General features: G+C 36.2%; 4 protein-coding genes across 5 annotated transcripts; 3 read left to right on the top strand and 1 right to left on the bottom strand.

Annotated features, from left to right (window-relative positions):
- The first annotated feature begins 1,487 nt into the window (after window positions 1-1,487).
- On the top strand, window positions 1,488-2,269 carry LOC116013922. Its single transcript, XM_031253889.1, has one exon. The coding sequence runs from the start codon at window positions 1,626-1,628 to the stop codon at window positions 2,112-2,114; it is 489 nt and encodes a 162-aa protein (XP_031109749.1). The 5' UTR covers window positions 1,488-1,625; the 3' UTR covers window positions 2,115-2,269.
- Window positions 2,270-8,475: 6,206 nt separating this feature from the next.
- Window positions 8,476-9,250, top strand: LOC116012525 (STS14 protein-like). Its single transcript, XM_031252083.1, has one exon. It carries the CDS (start codon window positions 8,520-8,522, stop codon window positions 9,036-9,038), a length of 519 nt encoding a protein of 172 aa, XP_031107943.1. The 5' UTR covers window positions 8,476-8,519; the 3' UTR covers window positions 9,039-9,250.
- Window positions 9,251-11,563: 2,313 nt separating this feature from the next.
- LOC116014176 (STS14 protein-like) lies at window positions 11,564-12,448 on the top strand. Its single transcript, XM_031254178.1, has one exon. The coding sequence runs from the start codon at window positions 11,668-11,670 to the stop codon at window positions 12,205-12,207; it is 540 nt and encodes a 179-aa protein (XP_031110038.1). The 5' UTR covers window positions 11,564-11,667; the 3' UTR covers window positions 12,208-12,448.
- Window positions 12,449-12,674: 226 nt separating this feature from the next.
- Window positions 12,675-16,701, bottom strand: LOC116014175. Of its 2 annotated transcripts, none has more exons than XM_031254176.1 (12): window positions 16,249-16,701; window positions 16,050-16,149; window positions 15,722-15,776; window positions 15,322-15,405; window positions 15,104-15,223; window positions 14,616-15,020; window positions 14,046-14,449; window positions 13,866-13,965; window positions 13,701-13,760; window positions 13,530-13,616; window positions 13,228-13,356; window positions 12,675-13,129 (listed from the first exon to the last, which is right to left on the bottom strand). In XM_031254176.1, the coding sequence occupies exons 2-12, from the start codon at window positions 16,127-16,129 to the stop codon at window positions 12,827-12,829; spliced, it is 1,827 nt and encodes a 608-aa protein (XP_031110036.1). In that variant the 5' UTR covers window positions 16,130-16,149; window positions 16,249-16,701; the 3' UTR covers window positions 12,675-12,826. The 2 variants fall into 2 exon arrangements, with proteins under 2 accessions (XP_031110036.1, XP_031110037.1); XM_031254177.1 differs by having other exon boundaries at window positions 16,258-16,701.
- Window positions 16,702-23,319: the final 6,618 nt, after the last annotated feature.

The raw sequence follows: 23,319 nt of genomic DNA, 5'->3' as shown, positions 1-23,319 counted from the left end.
AGAGGCTTACCCGGTCGCTATACTCATATCCCGTCCATTCTTTCAGCGTAAAGCTTATTGGTCATTTACGCGAATAGATGGGACTCTGTATTATTAATGAACGTCGAGAGTTTAAACGATACTTTGAGAAAATATCTATTTAGTTTATTTCTCGATCAGTGAATAAGCGTCGCTCGTACTATAATATGTACCCAATGTAATTAGTGTCCTTTCTTGTATTGGTATTGCCAACGATCAACAACAAATACCACGAACCACATTGTGAGCAATTGGATTGTGAACCCCACTTGTGCGTGTTTAATCAATTCCGAATTTCACTTCAAAATCCCATCCCACACCCACCCCTCCCAATAAAAGCAACCCTTTATCCCCCACCATCTTATCACGTGAAATCCCTTTCCTATTCCGCCCTCCCCTCTGACCGTTTTCCTCCATTCCCCACTTTGAAACTTCAACCGTAACTTAACGCCGTCAAGAATTTCGCCCTCCCCTGATTCTCGTGATCGTGCACTCAATTTTCGGTGATATTGTGAGGGATATCGAAAATCTAGAAATGATCCCAAATCATATATTAGAGTGTAAACACGATTTTAAGCAAAACAAAGACAAAAATATACTTCACCCAAGGTAAAATTCCTTGCCCTAACCAGCTTGATTAGTGTGAGTAACCGTGCATTCTTCTCCCTTAAGAGAGGTCAGAAGTTCGAATCTCTTCTTGTATGGAAAAATCAATATGATCAACACGTTGTCCCTTAATTGAGTCAACTCGATGTGAATGAGGATTAGTCTAAGTATGATACGAACTTAAAGTGTCTCATACAATTAAAACATGTTAAGGACACTTCGTAGCCTGACCAACAAAAATTTCTTGCCTTAAGGGCCCACACTCTATAATTGTGGTGACTTAATAAGGTGCGATAATCGTGCTTACAAAGAGTCACTCACACAATGTGATTGCCAGACTCAATTCTACGTCATTGCAATCAATTGAACTAGCTGTGCAAGAAAAACGAGAATATCTTCAATGCTCACACTCTATCATCCATGAATCAATTGGGCTGACTACACAGGAAAGTCGAGAATATACTCAATTGCGGAGCGGGTGGGGTAACGACATTAGTGCTTTCCATGAATCAATTGAACTGACTATGCAGGAAAAACGAGAATATATTCATTGGTCACACTCTATCATCATGAATCAATTGAGTTGGCTACGCAGGAAAAACGCGAATATACTCGATTGCGGAGCGGGTGGGGTAACGGCGTTAGCGTTTTCCATGAAGGTACCCGAGGGGCAAAATCGTAATTTCACCCGCAAAACGTGGGTCATTGTCGAAATGACTATCGTTGTACAAGCTGTCACCCATGAATTTACAGGTTGGCAAACTGGCCTGTAATGACTGATCCCCTGCCAGAACGAAACTCGATGAAAATATAAACAATACGGCCGCATTCATTTCCCTCACTACATGACAACTTTGACGTGGCTACGCTACTATTCACGCCATACCACCCCAATATTTAACGCCCCCCATTAGCCCTCCTTCCCACCATCTCGCTTCAAGATCGAATAATCCGGCCATCTCAACGGATCGGAGCTCCGGGAAAGAATCGAAAACGCCGGCATGGGTATATGCACGTCCTGCGAGTCCACGTCGGTGGCGACGGCGAAGTTGATTTTAACGGACGGGAGATTAGAGGAGTTTTCGTACCCGGTGAAAGCGTCCTACGTTTTACAGAAGGACCCGACCATCTTTATATGTAACTCCGACGAAATGGACTTCGGCGACGTCGTCTCCGCGATAAGCGGCGACGAGGAACTCCAGCCCGGACAGCTCTACTTCGCGCTGCCGTTGAGCCGGCTCAAGCGCCGCCTCCAAGCCGAGGAAATGGCCGCATTGGCCGTCAAAGCTAGCTCCGCGTTGACCAAGAGCGGCGGCGGCGCGTGCTGCGACAAGAAATGCGGGTGTCGCCGGAAAACCCTCGATTTTCCCGTCGATAAAGGCTCCAAGGCTGCCGCCGGGGATAATGGGTCTGTAGTTGCGGGAAGAAGTAGTAACGGCCGCCGGAGATCAGGGAAATTCGCGGCGAAGTTGAGCGCGATACCGGAATAGACGACGTCGTAACCATCTTGACAGTGATCCATTATTTCATTTTTGTAAATAATTAGTGTACGAGGTAGCGTAGCGTAACAAATCATTTTGAGGTTAATATTATTTGTTGGCCGGACACCATTTGGTCGTTAGTTAAAACCCCACGTTTACGTTTATTACCGTTCTTCATTTGCTTGAAACCCCCCACAAACAAGCGTATCTTACTATCAAACTATATTTTAATCCGTAACTATAAAAGAAATTTACAATCACTATATCAGAATCAAAATAAATCTAATCTTCTGAATCAATTTATATTGCATATAACTTCAACAATAAGTAGTTCTGGTTAAAATCAAATTTATAATTTTGTGATTATCAAGTCAGCAGTTTAACCGGCTTGTCTAAGTTGTGTCGTTAGGATCGTGCATTCATGCAGTGATGTCACGATCATGGCAGACCAGAGGTCACCGGCAAGCCAGCTAAGCCGAATCCGATGCTTCGCATGTTCCAACCAAAAGCCTCGACATTGAGAAAACCGAGGTCGAGTACCCATGTTCCTGTTCTGGGCCAAAACGTATACGCGCACGTTTTGGATTTTTCTTCTTTAAAATCTGCATGCATGTACATATATGTGTGTGACGGACATGCAATCATGAAATGCTTAGAACTATGGACGACGTTGATCCAATAATAATCCGACCAATACAGGATGGTGTACTGCGTGTATGTATATGTGACCAATATTGTGGTGCAGATAATGTGGTCTTAATTAAGGTCAATCAATTTATTACACGGTTCAATATAGTGCAAGTTGGCCGCTACATATATAGCTATAGTCATTTAAACTCCCATCAATACTTCAATTCCAAACAAATCACATCTACATAAATTGATGTGCTAATTTAATTTATGGCCCTTATGGGTGCTACTAGTATTTCAATTGTCAACATCATTTTCATTATCATTCTAGAATATATAAAACCAATAAGTACTCAAAAAATATAAAACCAATAAATATGCAATATACTTCTTTGTTTAAACTTTTAATTAGTTGTTATGTTATATTTGGCATGGTTCGAAAATCATCTCTAAGTGTTGTGTGTTGGCAGGCCTTTTATGGTCATGGAGGTCGAGAATCCGAGTTAGTGTCAATAAAATATATCAGATTTGTCGTCTTTCAACCAACCATCACATGAACGGCTATCACATACATGACATGATCGACTTGAGCATCCAGTCGCTAGGCACCATGACACCTTCAAGAGCTCTTCAACATGCTTTGTGCCTCTCCAATATAAATAAGACACTCTACCAGCTTGTTAAAAAAACCAATTGCAATTCAGCTACGCTATACAAACTAATTAAAAAGAGAGCATCCTAAACACAATTGTAATAAACTATAGACTACTATACTCAAATTCAGGGGCAGAGCCACCCCTTGGCTTAGGGGGGCCTTGGCCCCCCCCACCCCCACCCCATTTTTTAGTAGGTATATATGTATATATTATTATGGTATGAATATTTTACACTTTTGGCCCCTCCTATTGATTTTAAAAAATCTATTATGTATTTATCAAATGAACTCAAAATACATATTTTTGAGTAAAGAGTGACAATGCATATTTAAATAAATGTAAATATTTTTTTTAGAGAAAATTACATTTTTCGTCCCTAAGTTGGTGGTCGTGCTCATTTTTCGTCCCTAAACTATAATTGGCGTCACAAATTTCGTCCTTTTAATAATAGGTTGTACTCACTCTTCGTTCTTAAGCTATACTAACATTACAAATTCCGTCCCTAATGTCGTAGGGACGAAAACTGAGCACGACCAACAATTAGAAACGTATTCTACAATTAACCGGCCTATAACTTAGGAAGTTAGGGATGAAAAGTGTAATTTTCCTATTTTTTACCATTGTATATATTTTGTGTTATGTGAAAATTTTGAAAGTAATGTTTGATAACCTCGATCATACTCATATAATTATATATTCATATATTATACTATTGAACATAGTATAATTAAAAATAATTATCAATAATAATCTATACAATCATGTATGGTGTATATAACGATATTGTATGATTTATAATGCAGACTAAATTTGGCCCCCCAACCCCAACTTCCTGGCTCCGCCCCTGCTCAAATTATTAACTACTTTTCAACATAAATAATACATTTTCTACTCAACAACACATGCTTATCAAGTATATCTACTATGTAGCACGTTTTAACCCATATATTCCTACCAAATAACGCTATTAAGTTGAGTCACAACATATCCTTCGATTTTTATATAAAATAATATTATTAAATATATATGAAGTTGTGCAATACATTAATTTACATATATACGTTTGAGTAAACAATTTTATATTTAAAAAAAAAAAGAAGAAGAACTAATATATACCTTAATCCTATGGGTATAGGAAAAGGTTGGTGCAAATGGACATTAATGACGAAAAAGAGAAAAGAGTTGATTGAAGATGAGATGAGAATGGTCCTACCACTTTACCAAATCCAAAAAGTTGTAATTTGGTGAATAGTAAATATTATGAATTTATTAGATCCATTGGTTGGAAAACATTGACGGTGCAAAACATGCATATATGCCTTTTCGATTATAACTTTGTATGTATTCATAAAGTTATCCAGAATTTATTCAAAGTTCAACTCATTACCCCTGTGCTGGCGGTGGACATTGACATATCAAAATTGTTAGCAAATTAAATAATTTTGCTGCACTTACTCCCATTTCAATTATTAATTTTAGATGTATTAATCCATTATTAATTTTACGTGTAATTTGTTTTTTCTTCTTTTTCCCTTCCAATTAATTTAAATAATTGTGTGCTCTAAAGCATCGAGTAGTCGTCAACTAATGACCATTTTATTTATTTATTTATTTACTCGTTTTTCGCTTGACATTTCAAAGTATACAAATGGGAGTTTGATAAATAGTTGTTAGCTGATAACTGTTAGTGGGGTTGACTAGCTTATAGATTAGCTAGTTGTAGAAAGATGTTAAAGATGTTTGGTAAATTAGCTGTTATCTGATAGCTGATTACAAGTAAAATGACCTTTAAGGGTGTAATTTATTTTCTCAAAAAGCTTATAAAAAAACTGTTTTGAGTAACTTTTTGAATTTTAGCGTTTTAGAACACACAATAAGTTGTTACAAAAAGCTGATTAACCAACTACTCATATTAATTGTTTAACTAAGTCAAAAAACTAATAGTAGTCAAACAAAATCTTTTTAAAAGCCCAATCAATAGCCTTGTTATTATAAATACAAATAATAATTCATTTGAATCATTGACACTTTTTGAAATGTGATGTGATGGGAGCTCGAGACGTATAGCGAAATCATATATAACTCAAATTTGGTAGTGGTGGAGCATGCTTTTGTTCCCCATTACAATATTAGTCCCATTATTATTTTTTTCAATGTAAAATACTTGTAATTTTTTATTATTAAAATACAGTAACATACTAATATTAACCTAATCATTTAAAATAGTTTATAAAAACAAAAAACATATAAAAATAAGGAAAGAAACAACTTGGAAAAATGGTTAAGGACTGAGAAATGTTGTATGAGGTCATAAGTTTGGAATCTAAACTACACATTTTGCCAAATAACTTGTACTCAGATAGTACCTCTATGACTTGTTGAACTGTAGAAGTGAGAGAAGAGTTAGTAATACTAAAAAAAAAAAAAAAAGAATGCAAAGAATTAACGAATAAACGAGGTGCTGGACAGCAAAGTGCTCTTTTGGTCAAAAAGTGTCACTTAGAATAAAATTCTACGTAAAATACAATAATAATAATAATAATAATAATAATAATAATAATAATAAATTCTACGTAAAATACAAAACAATTTCCGCGTTACTAATTAACAAAATGTATACTATATTATATTATTATATATATAATAAAAAGTAATTAAAAAGTTGTCAATTTAAAGGTTGACACCCATTGAAGAGAGAAATGGGAATAAGATGTACATTTTGCTAACTCTGATGAGTGATGGAATTGTGAAATATGTGAAGTGGAATGGAATAGGCTCCCACCCAATATGGACTGAGCACCACAAATCCGAAAATTGGGATAGGAGGGAATCCACGAATCTTATCCGCATTCCGGTTCAGTGTAATCCAGGAAAAGGGAATATTACCATATATGGTCATATGTGTCATTTTCTCTCCTCCAGATATTATTTCGTCGTTACATTCTTCGCTGATTCACCCATCCAATTCACGCCATTTCCACCAGCTGCCCCTAGTACATACTCTTTGTGTTATGAAATTCTATACCTTAAGAATATGAAATATATACCTGAAACAAATTAATAATTGTGTCTTATGTAATAAATTTATGTGTCTTGTATTGTGAAATTATGTGTCTATGAACACAAATTATGTATCTAAATCAGATTTGAAAAAATAAATAAATATATAACATGTATATGTATCTTGTGTTGTGATTTTTTGTATTCTGTGTTATGAATATGAATTATGTATCTCGTCGTTTTGATCCAGGATCCATAATGTTATGTGGACCCTAGTCTATGATATAAATTGCTACAAAATTCATAGAGATATTGGGTCCAAGCTTGGTATTTGTAATATTTTTGGTATTGGACAAGGCGCAGTAACAGAGTATAGCCGTTGGTCCAATCTTTAAAATAGCTTAGAGCCCACAAAGCAGCGACTTTTAGAACCCAAAACTGGACCATAGCCTGTTTGAACGTAATATTTCTCTATCCTATAAATCCTTTCGAACTCGAATTTCACTCAATTCACTTTATACACAACACACATTATTACCCATTACCCAATTCTCATTGCAATGAGTTGATCTATAGAAATAATATTTATCATGCACAATCATTATCTGTATCTCCAGACCAATTGTCCTACCCAAAGAGATATCTGCAATTGAGTTAGGGGATTAATCACTATGTTTGACGATGAAAACCTGAATACACTAAAAAAAATTAGGTATCTTTCCTAAAAAAACTGATATAAATTCTCGAACATGATCAGGCAATCTTATTAAAGTAAATGCAAGTTGTATCGCCCATGGCATGGCAACAAAAGAAGTGGATTTCACGCAAATGTATAGGTAAATAAAGGACAAAACACATGTGATGCATTGAGAAATGCATTGAAGTGGAAAGAATTGTCAAGAGCCATGTCTCTATGGCTCTTCTCTTTGACAGAAGTCAGCATGTGAGTGATCTTCAATCATTTTTCTTTCTTTTCCCACCACTCTCATCCTTTATTCCTTTACATACCCATCTCCATTTCACTAAGCCAAAAATATCTTGTCCACCTAGTTGCTCCCATGTAACCACTACACTCTCACATGGGCTATGATTCTAAATGATATCCCGTTAAGACAATCTGGTCAAGTTGGTTAGGCTGTTAATTTGATAATCTTAAAATTACAAGTTTAACTTTCAACGAGAACGATTTGTTGACTGAATATTGTTGAAGTATATAAATCTATTCATTTTCCTGCTCATTTTCTATAAAATGACCCAAACACACCAAAACAATTTTCTGTTCTGTAGCCAAACACTAAAAAGAAAAATGACTTCTGAAAAATGACTCATTTTTCAAAAAATAGTTTTCAGAAACACACCCTTAATGTACACTATAGATCCAGCAAGAATCAATTAACTGTTTAAGAATAAGGGAGAGCTCAATAGTACCTTAAACTCCCGTGGGGCATCGACTCTTTATGCTTCAATATGTTAAAGAAAGTATGTATGAACAGATACTACATTGTAATAGAGTTAATAGTACTAAAAAAAAAGAGACTAACAACCCATTTGGTTCGCTGGAAAATATTTGAAGGAAATGAAATTCAAATTCCATGGAAAACAAATTATCAGGAAAATAGATTCTATTGTTTAGTTTGTGGAAAAGAAATTACTAGGAATATGAATTCCATTGTTTGGTTGGATTTGGGATGATAAGGAATTATGAATATAAAGACCAATATGCCCTTAGTAATAATGGTTTGGCTATAAAATATTAATATTTTCTCTAAACAATTATTACTAAGGGCATATTGGTCTTTATATTCATAATTCCTTATCATTCCAAATCCAACAAACAATGGAATTCATATTCCCAGTAATTTCTTTTCCACCAACTAAACAGTGGAATCTATTTTCCTGATAATTTGTTTTCCATGGAATTTGAATTCCATTTCCTTCAAATCTTTTCAAGCGAACCAAACATGTTAAAATCTACATTATATCCGTACCCCATGTTCTTTGGAAGATTGTGATTCATATGGCATGACATTAGGATCATGTCTTTTGGGTTTCTTAGTATAAATTCACCTCTATTGTTCATTGGCTACATTGCATAGACAATATTGTTGTCATTTGAGAAGAAGAAGAAATGGTCAAAATACTATCTTTATCAGTCATAATTGCACTAGCCTTATGCCACGGTTGTGCGCAAGGAGCGCCACCGACGGCGGCGGCTCCGCCGCCTTCCGCCCAGGAGTTCTTGGAAGCGCACAACCAAGCACGGGCGGAAGTGGGCGTCGCCGCACTGAACTGGAGCCCGATGCTCGCCACCGCCGCAAGTCTAGAGGTCCGTTACCAGCGGGACAAGAAGAACTGCGGCTTCGCCGACACAAGCAGCGGCAAGTACGGCGGCAACCAGATGTTGGCGGGCGGAATGGCGGTGCCGCCGCGCATGGCGGTGGAGAATTGGGTTGAAGAGAAGAGCTTCTACGACTACGCTAACAATTCCTGCGCTTCAGACCACACGTGCGGCTCGTACACCCAGGTTGTTTGGAAGAAATCGCTGGAATTGGGTTGTGCTCAGGCGACTTGTACTAAAGACCAGGTTACCTTAACCATATGTTTCTACAATCCTCCCGGAAACATCATCGGAGAGAGGCCGTACTAATGCGTATCTTGGTCTTGTTAACCCAGAGTCAAGATTCAAGATGTTCTTCGTATCCAGAGAAATAAGATTTAAATATTATTGGTCAAATAATGGTACTACATTGTACTAATGCTCGGTTGTTTGTCGGATTAAGTTTTCCTTATGAACTATTTGTGCATTAATTCCAGCTTTCTTTAATTCCAACCAAATTTGTCAGGCTGTTAATTTGATAATCACAAGTTTCAAACTCTCAGAAGAAGTCACCTATTAACATTCTCAGTTTGAATTGGTTAATTATAGACAACTTTTTTTATTTATGTATAGTCCTTTGTTAGTTAGAGCATAATGGAGTTTTTCACGATAATTGAGGAGTTTTTGTAAGTATGATTAGGAAAGAGAAAGTGGGATTGGAGGAAAAAAAACAAATTTGATTTTTTTAAAAAAATTAAAAAATAGCATTGTTTTCCTAAAAAAAAGAAATAGCATTGTCAGACGCGCCCAGCAGCATAAATTGGAGTGGGTCCCACTCATCTGCATTATTTCTTTATTTGCAGGAGTAACTCTTTCCTTCTCTCTCCCTCACCTCACTCCTCCATGTGGCATTGATGCCTGACATTATCCCCTCAATATACACCAATGTAGATGCTCTTAGAGTCATAAGGCAACCCAATACACACCCTAGAGACACTGACTGACTGATTGACTGTGAGTTTCCCTCGTTACAAAAAAAAAATGAACTTTAATTTGTTAATCTCTAGTATACACTCTCAAGTAGTAGGTGCTGGTTTTTCTTGGTCACTCATCACTCAAACAAAGAATGGCGGTAAGAGACATTGACAAAACACAAATGGCAACCTATATTATGCTTCATTCCAACACTGACATTCTATTCATTTATACAGATGGAAAAGAATCAACACTCATGCCACAAGGCCACAAGAATCTCCTAAATAGATGGAAAAGAATCAACACTCATGCCACAAGGCCACAAGAATCTCCTAAATAGAGGAGCAGAAGGAAATAAATTAGTAATTGTGTTTTATGTAATAAATTTATGTGTCTCGTTTTGTAAAATTATGTGCTTATGAACACAAATTATGTACCTAAATCATATTTGAAAAATAAGTAAATATATAACATATGTATGTATCTTGTGTTGTGATTTTTTGTGTCCTACGTTATGACTATGAATTTTGTATCTTGTCGTTTCGATCCATGATCCCTAATACTATGTGGACACTGGTCTATGAGTTGATCAATAGAAATAATATTTATCATGCATAATCATCATCTGTATCTCCAGACCAATTGTCCTACTCAAAGAAATACCTACAATTGAACAAGGGGATTAATCACTATGTTCGACGATAAAAATCATAAATACACTCAAAAAATATTAGGTATCGGGCAATCTTATTAAAGTAAATGCAAGTTGTATCACCCATGGCCTGGCAACAAAAGAAGTGGATTTCACGCAAATGTATAGGTAAATAAATGACAAAACACATGTGATGCATTGAGAAAAGCATTGAAGTGGAAAGAATTGTCAAGAGCCATGTCTCTTCTCTTTGACAGAAGTCAGCATGTGAGTGATCTTCAATCATTCTTCTTTCTTACATACCCATCTCCATTTCGCTAAACCAAAAATATCTTGTACACCTAGTTGCTCCCATGTAACCACTACACTCAAGTGCACTATGATTCTAAATGATATCTCGTTAAGGCAATCTGATGAAGTGGATCAAATTGTTGATTTGGTAATCTTAAAATTACAAGTGTAACTCTTAATGATAAGGATCTATTAACTTTCTTGGTTTTAACTAATTAGTTATGTGCAACTTGATCTGGTTGTGGTAATTTGTAATCCTTTGCTAAGTAGGATTATAAGGCCAGATTTACTTAATGCACACTATAGATCTTGCCAGAATTAATAAACTGTTTAAGAATAAGGGAGAGCTCAATAACACCTGGCCTTGAACTCCCGTGGGGCATCAATTCTTTGTGCTTCAATAAGTTAAGAAAATATATATGAACAAATACTATATTGTAATAGAGTTAATAGTACTAAAAAAAAAAAAACTAATGGTATGTTTGGTTGGATGGAAAATTAATTCAATGGAAAATGGTTTTCAAAAAGTTGAGGAAAATGAAAGATTATGTTATTTGGTTAGAAGGAAAACGGTTTCAATGGAATTTGACTTCCCAAAGAAGAAGGAAAACAAGTTCCTAAGTAGAGTTAGGTATTTTGTTTTCCAAGAAAGGTGGAAAAAAAGTATTAAGCTTTGAACTATTTAACCATCAACCAAATTTATTAACTACACATGTATATATAGCCAAACCATTATTATTAAAGCCAGTCTTTATATTCATAATTTCTTACCATTCCAAATCCAAAATGGACAGCTAAATATGTTTTCCTAATAATTTGTTTTTTATGAAATTTGAATTCCATTTCTTTTGAATATTTTCAAACGAAGGGCTGTAAGAGTTCAAATCTAGACTATATCTATACCCCATGTTCTTTGGAAGATTGTGATTCATATGGCATGACATTAGGATCATGTCTTTTTGGGTTTCTTAATATAAATTCACCTCTATTCTTCCTTGGCTACATTGCATAGACAACATTGTTGTCATTTGAGAAGGAAAAATGGTCAAAATACTATCTTTATCAGTGATAATCGCACTTGCCATATGCCACGGTTATGCGCAAGCAGTGACACCATCGCCACCGACAGGGGCCGCGACGCCGGCGGCTCCGCCGCCTTCCGCCCAGGAGTTTTTAGATGCGCACAACCAAGCAAGGGCGGAAGTGGGCGTCGCCGCTCTGAACTGGAGCCCGATGCTCGCCACCGCCGCAAGTCTACAGGTCCGTTACCAGCGGGACAAGAAGAACTGCAGCTTCGCCGACATAAGCGGAGGAAAATACGGCGGCAACCAGCTGTGGGCGGGCGGAATGGCGGTGCCGCCGCGCATGGCGGTGGAGCATTGGGTGGAGGAGAAGAGCTTCTACGACTACGCTAACAATTCCTGCGTTTCCGACCACAAGTGTGGCGTTTATACCCAGGTTGTTTGGAAGAAATCGCTGGAATTGGGTTGTGCTCAGGCGACTTGTGCTAAAGGCCAGGTTACCTTAACCTTATGCTTCTACAATCCTCCCGGAAACATCATCGGAGAGAGACCGTACTAATGCGTATCTTGGTCTTGTTAACCCGGTCAAGATTCAAGGTGTTCTTCGTATCCAGAGAAATAAGATTTAGGATTATTGGTCAAATAATGGTACTAGGTTGTACTAATGCTCGGATGTTGTCGGATTAAGTTTTCCTTGTGAAGAATTTGTGCATTTTCTTTAATATTCTTTAATTCAAGCAAAGTTTGTCATAGTGTTAATTTAATAATTACAAGGTTTCAGACTGTCATTAGAAGTCACATATTAACATTCTCGATTTGAATTGGTTAATTATGGACAATCATTTTATCCATTTATAGTCCTTTGTCAGTTACGGTTATGAGACGACCCAATGCACACCCCAGTAACAAACTGACTGTGAATTTCCCTCGTTAATAGGATAGACTTTAATTTGTTGGTCTCTAGTGTACAAGTAGTGGTTGCTGGTTTTTCTCGGTCACTTGAAAAAGGAATGGAGGTAAGAGACATTGACAAAACACAAATGGCAACCTATGCTTCATTCCAACTCTTGACATTCTATTCATTTATACAGATGGAAAAGAATCAACACTCTTGCCACTGAAGAAACCGGCAAACCAAACCAGAATCACCTTAACTACATGCCATGAAAAACAGTTAATTACCTCACCAGCTCCTTGAATATAAGATACCGGAAGGCGAAGTTGTGAGGAATCCATTCGAAGTTCTTGCGACCCTTTCCCTGCTGGCACTTCTTGATGTTCTTCCTCAGGGAGTCGGGCAACGACTGCTGCACCATCTCGGTCACGCTGGCAGGACACATGCCCGAATCCTTGGCGAAGGACTCGACAACCTTTGGCAAGAGGATTTTGTGATCCTTTGACACGCCAAAGGTTGCTCTGATGTATTCTTCTTTTGCTGCTTCCAGCTCCTGAAGTATTCTTTTGGGCGTGTAGAGTCGAATCTGTGAAAAAAAAGTGAAGTGTTCAACCCCGTAACTCCATGAGGTACGAAGCATTCGTTGTGCAAAGTTAGCAAAAAACGAAGATTGTGAATAAGTACCGCGGGGTCTGAATGATTGCCAGAGCAGAGTGCGAAATGCAAGAGAGGTTCGGGATGTTCAATCATGAATGCTTGTCGTTCATCCCCAGTTTTGAATTTTCCCCTCGAGGAAAGTAGTAAGCGAATCCACTGCACATAGAAGTAGCCTTTATCAGTACTGAATGTGTTAACTATCAAGCATTCGAGCCTATAAATCCATCGAGGACGATGGACAATAGTGAAAACGAGACATGTTTAGTGCTACAGGAGTGCAGGAATCTCGAGCCAAAACTGCATAAGCAAGAACTCGTGCAGACCATTACCTGCCCAGGTCGAGACATTCTGCATCCCAGTATCGATGTCTGTATCAAATCTGCACTTATGACGTGACCCCCAACATTATAGGCAGCCTGGATTGCGAGAAGTGTAAGGAAAAACGAGCATATTGCCAACCGAGAGGAATTTAAGGAAAAAAACTAGTCTGTTTAGCTAACCTTCAACAAAAGGAATGCTCTCTTCATGCTGTTTTGTGGGATTCCATAAGCCAAAAACGCCTATTGGGAACAAGAAATTGTAGCGATTAGCAAATGCTGCAAATGGGATTGCTTGAGATGTACAAAAGCAAAACGTAACGTGAATATTTTGGCAGAAGGAATTACATGCATCACCAATGCATTGTGGACGTTAATCCAGAATGCTAGTTTCTCCTCATGAGTCAACTTCCGAGGATCAGTTTCTTCTAATCGAGAAATCAGCGACCTAAAATATAACGTCTCAATGAGTACTGCACACTATAAAGTACAATACCAATCATGTCATCAGAAGTTAAATGCCATTACCTGTAATTTTGTAACAAGGGCTCAACATCACCGAGTTTCTGGTTATCTCTATATATACATTGTACTTCAATCATTGTGCTGTAAGGTCCACTGAAATCCTTCAGCCCTTCAACATGGAAAGGATTGTCCAACCGCACATCAAATGACGAATCATTTCTAAACCCTGGGCTCCATATGTCGCCTTGATATTTCGGAGAAAATGCACTTATTGATGAGAATGACGAGGTTGGAGATGAAACTCCGGGATTTGTCAGTGGTGGATCAGCGAGCTTGCAGTATATGGTGCACATGCACTTTATCATTTCCTCGGAGAGCTTGTTCGGTGTCTCTAGAGCATGATCAGCAATACGGGTTCCTAGATGCTCCGCCAAACTGATTATGTTTGATGAAGTATTCTGCGCATACTGTAAAGTCGCCACGATAAATCAAACTTACCATTTTTAGTTCATGGTTATGTCACGCGCAAATGCATCAGGGGTTCTGGGGGCTTAGGATTAGTCTGGCGTAAGCTGGAAACCTAATGTATCAAAACCGAAGTAAATAAAAGTTCACTTATGAGATGCAACTTACCTCCATCATAGATAAAGGCTGAGAATGACAAGCACGCACTGCTTTGCCCAAAGGATCCTCGGGTGGAGAAGTTCTGTTTGACAGCGCTGAACGCTGGGATAGCGAGGAATGACTTCGTTGAACACCGGAATCAAACAATTTGTCTTCTGCTATGCCATTAGTTTCTTTCTGTCCATTAACTTGAGATGTTGAGGTTTCCTTCCTCGATGACACATCCGATTTCGAAAAGTCTAGCCTCCTTCTTGGGGTAACTACGGGCGACTTTAATCTATCGTCTTTTGTGGGAGGAGATACGGATGGGAGTTGTTGATCAAAGGCTTGCCTGTACAGCGAAAGGAGATACTGTTCCAAATGTCCAACTTCAAACTCTAGCACCGCTATTTCTCTAATAAGTTCCGTTGCAGGCTGCAATGAATCGAACCGATTAAATTTTAGCATACTAAGGGTAAAGATCCAATAACAAGAATCAAAGCAGCAAAAGGAGGTACCTTGGGCATTAAGGTTGTTTCAGCTGTGATCTTATGGGAGGAAGACCCATAACCCAACGCTTTCTCTAGAGCACATCGAACAGAAACTTGGTCCTGCAATCTTTTCTCAAGCTGCATTATCTGAATGTAGGAACGAGATTAGTCTTTTATCAAACTACAACATGAATATAGCCACTAGTCCTACATAGGACAGTTAAATCATCTCCGTTTGATTGTACCTCTTGCCTCAATGAATTTTGGACCTCATCATTCGACAATGGTTTCTTCTTGCTCTCGACACAGTCATCCGAATGCCCCATATCCTAACAGAAAGAACACATCAAATTATAAACTTCGGATTACCTGCTAGAACCTTAATTATTGAACCAGAAACCTTCAATTTCTTTCTTTTTCTTCATTTAACTTGTAGAGAGTAGAGACAACTCTTCATTACAGCAATGTGTGTTTTATTTAAAGATATCAGTATGGAAAAACCGAGTTAAATGACTAGAACATGATCACATTGATCCTCCCCATCTTTAAAAGAACAGCCTTTTTACTATTCTATGTTTTCAATCTCACTCAACTAGAAGGCCACAAGAATCTCCTAAATAGAGGAGCAGAAGGAAGTTTCCTTACCAATTTCAACCTATTAGAAGCTTCAGGGTCTTCCATTCCTGTTCTAACTGGGAAACTGCCATAGTAAAAGCCACAAAACAAGATTGGAAAATCAGAATATACAGAAAGTAGAAACTTTCAATGCCATTTTAGAGCTATGCAAGATTACACTGCAACATAATCTGGGCAAAACACAAAAAGATGGCTAGAACTGTGAAAACCTGGATCCAGAATCCAAGATTTCACAATCTCTCTTACTATTCTCCCTCCCCATTCTAACCTCTACACTTTTCAAGATTCCTGCAACCCACAAGCCAAGAAAAATGGCACAACAAGTTTCAACACTTACCTCTTGGAACGCTTGTGTTTGCAGGCTGTTGTCACTCTGTCTCCCACCATTTCACCACTGCTAACCTCTTCAAAACCCATCTCTGAAACCGGCTTAAAAGCTATAAAAATGAAATCTTTTTTACATCAGAAACCACCAAAAGCAACAGGAAACTCAATAATGCAAGGTGAACAAGAAAGTGATTGAAGAAAGAACTCACCACCCCCACCTTAAGCAAACAATGGGCGATCAAGATTGGATTTTTTTCAGAGGTACAACATACCCAGCAACCTCAAACAAACCTCAAACAGTCCAACTCCCAAATGGGTCCTCAAAAACCCATATAGCTCTCTTGCATTGCCTTTAAACACCGGTTTTACCTTGTACAGTGTTCTACACACAAAAATAGCTGGGAGCCCTTTTGACCCGGGAAAGATTTTCTTTCCCTTTCCTCTTTTTCTTTACGGAGATACTCTTGCTCCAAAATCTGTTACTCGCATAGTCCCAATATACTACACCGTGGTAGCTTTTGGGCAATGAAGAGAGGGTCTTTCCGTCTTAAAAGTACTCACAAAAGTCTTATACTATAAATAAAAACCGAAAATGTCAAAGGTTGTCTAAAAGTAGATGCTGAACCCAAGAGATGACTATAGAGAAAGAAGTCTATGACAGATGAGATGATGAAGAAGAGTAGGTCCAAATCTGTGATTAAACTAAGCTAATTACGGTCCAAATATTCCTAAGAAAAGTATTGACAACACAGTTAGCCCACATCCCTTTCATTTGTAGGTGTGTTAGTGGGGGTTGTTGACCGTCTATCTCACCCCCCTTTGTCTCTTATCCACACCCCACATCTCCAGATTCATAGATTACTATTCATGTTTAATGTAATTATTGAATATATAGAACATAATTACAGTAAAAATTTGTTCTTTTTTGTGAAATTTCCTGAATTCAGAGTGCTGTTTGAGTGTTTTCCTGTACAGTCAAAATTCATAGTTTTTTCTTTCTTTTATGAAATGACAAGGAAACCACAATCACTATTTGAGGCTGCGTGTTGGATAATCCATCTTGTGATTCTAGTCGACAAATAATCACAAGGATATGAACTAACCTAGGTTGTCTCACTAGCGTGCTGACCAGCTAAACCCAACAAGACCATTAAACAATAGACCGTTTAAGTAGGAGTTGAACTTGTAACCTCAAACTAATCCTCCCATCTAATGAGTTGCTGATTCGTCGTGATTTAACAATGAAATTTCATTTTTTGTGGCTAAGATTCCTAGATTACTATTCATTTTTAATGTAATTATTGAATATAGAACACGATTATAGTAAAAAATTTGTTCTTTTTTGTGAAATTTCCCAAGAGAGCTGGTTTCCTGGACTGTGAAAAATCACTGTTTTTCTAATCTTTCTGTTTGCCTTTCCGTAAAGGTGAACCAGATGTGTTCATCCTAGTGTGACAAAACGAGGGACATAATCGAAATGGAGCGTGTGTACATGTGTATACAACGATAGTATACGAGATTTAAGGGCGGAGGAAAAGGCAGAGGACTCACTCACCTCAAAAGGGATGAAGAAAAGTGAGGGGTTAAAGGGAACATTGGATGCTTGAAAGGAAATGAAGTTTTGTGGGTTCCTCTTTGTCGTCTCCTCTAATCACCTTTTGAAATTGAAAGGAGATTAGGAGCCAGCAACCGGTAGATACCCACATTGTCTTTCAGTACTTAGCTTACTAACGTTTGTCACGGAATCCTTAAACTTTAAAATATTGTTTTATTGGGGTGGGGGTGGGGGGTTCTAATGCTTGATGACACTTTTCCAAGAAATATACAAAAGCTAAACATACTATATATATATATATATATATATATATATATAATTATTGGGTAATTTGGACAAATTAGTTATATTATTGATTTGATAACACAAATTTGACTTTCAACGTGAGTAAATTATTGGTCTTATTAGTTTGAACTTATCAGTTATAAACAACTTGGGTTAATTAACCTTCTTGTGGTACTTTACTGAAGGTTACAAGACGAATTTATCCAATAATCACCATCGGATAGTGATTGTGAATTTATATACACACATACTAGTTTAAATGCGAATAGTGCTCTCCGTGCGACAGGTGCGGATTCACCTTTAAGTATGTAAAAATGCACCATATAGTGTTCGGTAATACACCACAAAATACACCACACCGCACCACATGGTTCACATCTAATGCTGCATTTCCGAACACTTTGTATTGCATTTATGCGTACCTAATAGTGCGTGACCGCAGAAAAAGTACTATCTGCACAAGAACTTGACCACCTTAATGCACTTTGTGTTGTATTTGTGCATCCATATTGATCCGCATAGTCTCACAGGAGAGGTGATCTCATGGTAACATCACCTAATACATGCAATTTCTTACTGCAACAGATGAGTTATTTCTGGAAGGCATATGGTTAAACTAGCTTAATCTTCGGCGGAAACTACCATACAATCTGGGCAAAAATTTCCCCAGACAAATCATTGCGGTTTTTTACAAATACAAAACCATGTCTCCTGACCCTTACTGAGAATTGCAGAAAAAAACAAAACTTTACAGCAAATTATTTGTCCAAGAGCTGAATTAGATGACGGGTGATTTTCTTGAACTCTGGGTGCATGTTGCTTGTTTCCTTTTTTCTTCTTCAGTCAATTCTTGACTTAGTCTTATTCTCACTTATTGACCTTGTTAGTTTAAACCAATCAGTTATAAATAATTTTAACCTACTTTATCAAATCACAAGTCGGATTTAATGTACACCTTCGAGTAGTGTTATCTTAGGTGTAAATGGATGATTAGCAGATGAATAAACATCAGATTTGTACTAATTAATATGATGGATTAAAGTCCACCCTAATGGTAGTTTAAAGTCCATTATCATAAGAAAATGGATATCTTGGGGCTCCTTTGACTAAACCAGATAAAAGCTAGAATACTGAAACTTCTATTTTATCTTATTATCCATTTTATATGGAGTGAATCTGAGAGCATCTTCTGAGTTCTGATGTCTTACCAGAAATAAATTTCTTTTTTTTATCATTTGTTATTCATATAAACATTTTTAATTATTGGAGTAAGTGAAGCATCAATTGTCTAATGAATCTGACAGACATCCTCCATGAGTAATCGAGCTGTGCTCATTTTGAATTATAACAAAAAATTTGTCTTGCGATTTGCGAGGTACACAGAGTTCGAGGCTGCTGAGGTTTTCTTGAAATTTACTGATACAATAAACACCATTGTTGAATATATGATTCTTGAAAAGTATGTTGCAGTCTGCAGATTATTAGTGTAAAACTTAATTTAATCAAATTAGTGGGAGAAACAGCCGCTGAATCTTCACAGTTTCAAGAAACCAATCACAATCTACGCTCAATATCCAAGATTACAACTTTGACTTTACGAATAGCCTATTAGTCTTATTGGTTTGAGTCGATCAGCTATGAGCAATTTATAATAATTTACCTTATTATTGTGATCATTTACCAGTTAAAAATAAAACGATGTTTACTCAATGTACACATCCGGATAATGATTACGAACTTTTCTTGTCATAAAAATATAATTCTTTTTTTTTTTTTTGTATGGACCTCTTTTAAGGTTGTCACCTCAATTTTGTTTTTTTGTTTCTTAACCAACTCATGACTGTTGAGCATATATATAATGGCTCTATTTGGTAAAATAGTTAGCTTATTAGTCTATTTTAGCTTATTTGATTACTATTAGCTATTTGACTTGGTTACAAAATTAATATAAGTATTTGGTAAAATAACTTTTTGTAACTCCAAAATGCAAAAATATTAAAAGTTGTACAATTTTTTAATTAGTGTTTTAGAAAATAAATTATACCAAACAACTATCAACTAATTTACTAAATATCTCTCTATAATCCGCTGATGTTATCAATTAGTTATACCCTCTAAAATAATCAGCCAACAATTATCAGCTAACAATCATTTATCAAACAGAACCAATATATAAATATAAATGTACAGTTCAACTATCTTTTTTAGTTGAGACCAGGGAACACTTGCTTCAATTATGACCTAAAAAAAACAATGCAGTTTTTGTGGTGAAACAATTTTAATTTTAAGCAGCAAAGGATGATAATGGGAACGTTTGGTTTGTATAATACAGCATTGAAGAACAATAATCTTGATAGTTCCTATTTGTCTTTTCAGTGGGGATGAGTTCAACAGCTCTATGAGGGACTACTGTCTCAATTCAGCTGCAGTGTTTGCAGAACTGTATCAGAATCAGAAACTGGGAATCATATACATGTTCTTGGATTTTTCTGCTTTGATAGAGGATGATGATGATAGCTTTATCTGTGATGGATCGTGATCAAAGTCTGTGCTTTTTGCTGGGACTTGGCAGACATATATGCATTACACAACACATATTGTTTCAGTCCAAAAACAACATATATATTGCACTTCTTCATAGGCAAACAAGTTACAAGTTGGTTTATTTTTTATGTTTTTTAAGAATTTGTTTGGGAGTGGTGTGAGGGTTTTGGGAAAGGTGTTAGAATCCCAACAAATAGACACAAAAAGTAGAAGTCTACAAAGGCAATTGGACAAATAAGTCAATGCCAATCATATATGGCCACTTAAAAGCATCCTTTCCTCGCTTGCATATCACCAACTCCCCACTACTTCACATTTTAAATCCCATTTTCAAATGTTTAATCCATACACCCCCACGTAAGCGTGCACGCTATTCACCTAATTGTCACAACTAATTACATCATGTGAAGTGATTAGTTTGTGTTGTGTATATATTATATATTTACGAAAGATGACAGGTGATGGACCATCAGAGATATACCGTAACTTAGAGTTACATATAAATCGCTGAATTAGTAGCAATTGTACAACTAAGTCACTGAACTTAAAAAATTAAAAAAAAAATTGGTCAGGGGCTAGTTGCACGATTACTACTAGTTCGATGATTAATTGATTATTTTTCCCTTTTTTAAATATATATGAATCTGCCTAGGACCTTGTAATCCAGTGACATCAAATCATTCCCTTTATACGGGAGGTGGTGGGTTCGAGCCTCAGTGCAGTCAATACTGACTCCACAAAGTGATAAACCAATCTAAGTTATTAAATATTATGATTACCAAATTAATTTTCTAACTTAATTGGATTATTCTAAAACTATTATGTGTAATCTCAAAGTGATAAACCAATCTAAGTTATTAAATATTATGATTACCAAATTAATTTTCTAACTTAATTGGATTATTCTAAAACTATTATGTGTAATCTTGCATCACCATGACACCAGGATAGAAAGTGTAAGAGTAAGATGACTGTAAGGGGGCGTTTGGTTCACATAATGTTAGATAACTCGAATGTTAGATAACTGTGTTTGGTTTAAAATAAGATAAATTAGTTAAAATGTCAAAAGTTCGAATGTTAGATAACTGTGTTTGGTTTAAAATAAGATAAATTGATTAAAATGTCAAAAGTTATGAGATAATGGAATGTGAGATTACCTAAGAAATTGGGGTGTATCTCACATTCCCTTGGGGTGTATCTCAGCTAAATTGGTTAAAATGTCAAAAGTTCAATATTAGTAATAATAAGATAAGGGAATGTGAGATTACCTAAGAAATTGGGGTGTATCTCACATTCCCTTCAAATAGCTAAAAACGACATCGGGAGGTTATGTTACATTCCCTGAGAATCTTACATAACTTGAACCAAACATGATAATGTTATATTCCAAACAAACGCCCCCTAAGATATTAAAATAAAATAACAACTTTTTTATCTGTAAAAAATCATTACATTCGCACTTACTTTGTAGTGCTATAGAATAAAAAATTATAAAGAAAAAAAAATATGGTCATAAACAGAAATTTCTTATGTATACTCATAGCAATGTGTGAGATTCAACTCCGTGATTGGTGCGACTTCGAGGGCCCCACTGGGAAAGATTTCGACAGCAAAAAGTAGTGCGCCGGACCGTTCACTGCTTATGATTTGTTGTAAGTTGCTGGGCTTCATATGAAAATGGCGTACGGGCTTCGGCACAATTAGTTGGGCTCTAACATGCCCTATTGGGCTTTAGTGAGGGATGTCTACTTGGGCTTGTAAGATAAAGGCCCAATAGAGAAGTGTAACGGTTTTCCTTAAATCCTGTGCTTCGGGAAATGGAGGATATACATTGTGTTTTTTAGTTTTAAAATTTGAAATTGGAGATTTGATAATCCTCATGATCCAAGCATATTTGTTCAATTTACATAATTAGATACAAATATTAATAATTACGTGTCATGGTACTTGCCATAGTGTACCGTTTTCAGTAATTCATGACGTATTAGTTTCTTATTAAAAAATAAAGAGGGAAACAAATACAATGAATATGAACCATAAAACCATATGCCACAACCCATATTGTCATGTATTCGGTGTAACTGACCACTTTTTTTTTTTTTTTTTTTTTTTTTTTTTTTNTTTTTTTTTTTTTTTTTTTTTTGTGTGTGTGTGTGTGTAAACGGATTGAGCAGAATTCGATATATTTGACTTTTAATTTTTTCTATATAAAGGTAACTTTGATGTGTTAATTAATACTACCTTCGTCCTATTTTGTTTGTCTGATTCGGTTAACGAAGTTTGACTGGAGTTATTTTTAATTCAATTTTTCATAATATTAAATTTAATATTAGTATATAAAATTTATATATTTAGAAACTACATTAAAAGTACTATTAAACACAAAAAATCAAATTTAAAAATAATTAAAAATTACTAAAGAAAATAAGCAATGAAGAAGGAGTTAGTTTGACTAGTAAACAAGACAGGTAAAATGGGACAAAGAGAGTAAATTATTACAAATATTTGAATTCGATTTTGATAAACTTAATGTTGTGGTTGAGTTTGGTATGCGTTTGAGTCATTTTTAAGTACAAATAAAAGGTAAGACAATTAAAATTGAGGCATCACGCACCTATGATATGTGAAAACTCTAAAAGGTTTTTTTTTTTTTCTTTTAATCATTTTTATCATCGGAACGTTTATGAGATGTCTCTCTTGTGAGACTCGATCCCGGATCATTGTTTCCAAACTTCACCTATGTGACCAGTTGAGTTGTCCATACAGACAATATTTTGTTATTATTTCAATTAGAGTGTGATGTTTAATTACTTAACACTAATTTATGCATTATTTACAAGTTTTTTTTATTAGTGTTATACTTTTTAAAAACAAAATTAAACTAGTAATAGATAAT

This window comes from Ipomoea triloba, chromosome 3 (assembly GCF_003576645.1).
Source record: "Ipomoea triloba cultivar NCNSP0323 chromosome 3, ASM357664v1".
Classification (NCBI taxonomy): Eukaryota; Viridiplantae; Streptophyta; class Magnoliopsida; order Solanales; family Convolvulaceae; genus Ipomoea; species Ipomoea triloba.
The sequence above is the reverse complement of the archived record's forward strand: the minus strand, read 5'-3'. Positions and strand labels throughout refer to the sequence as shown.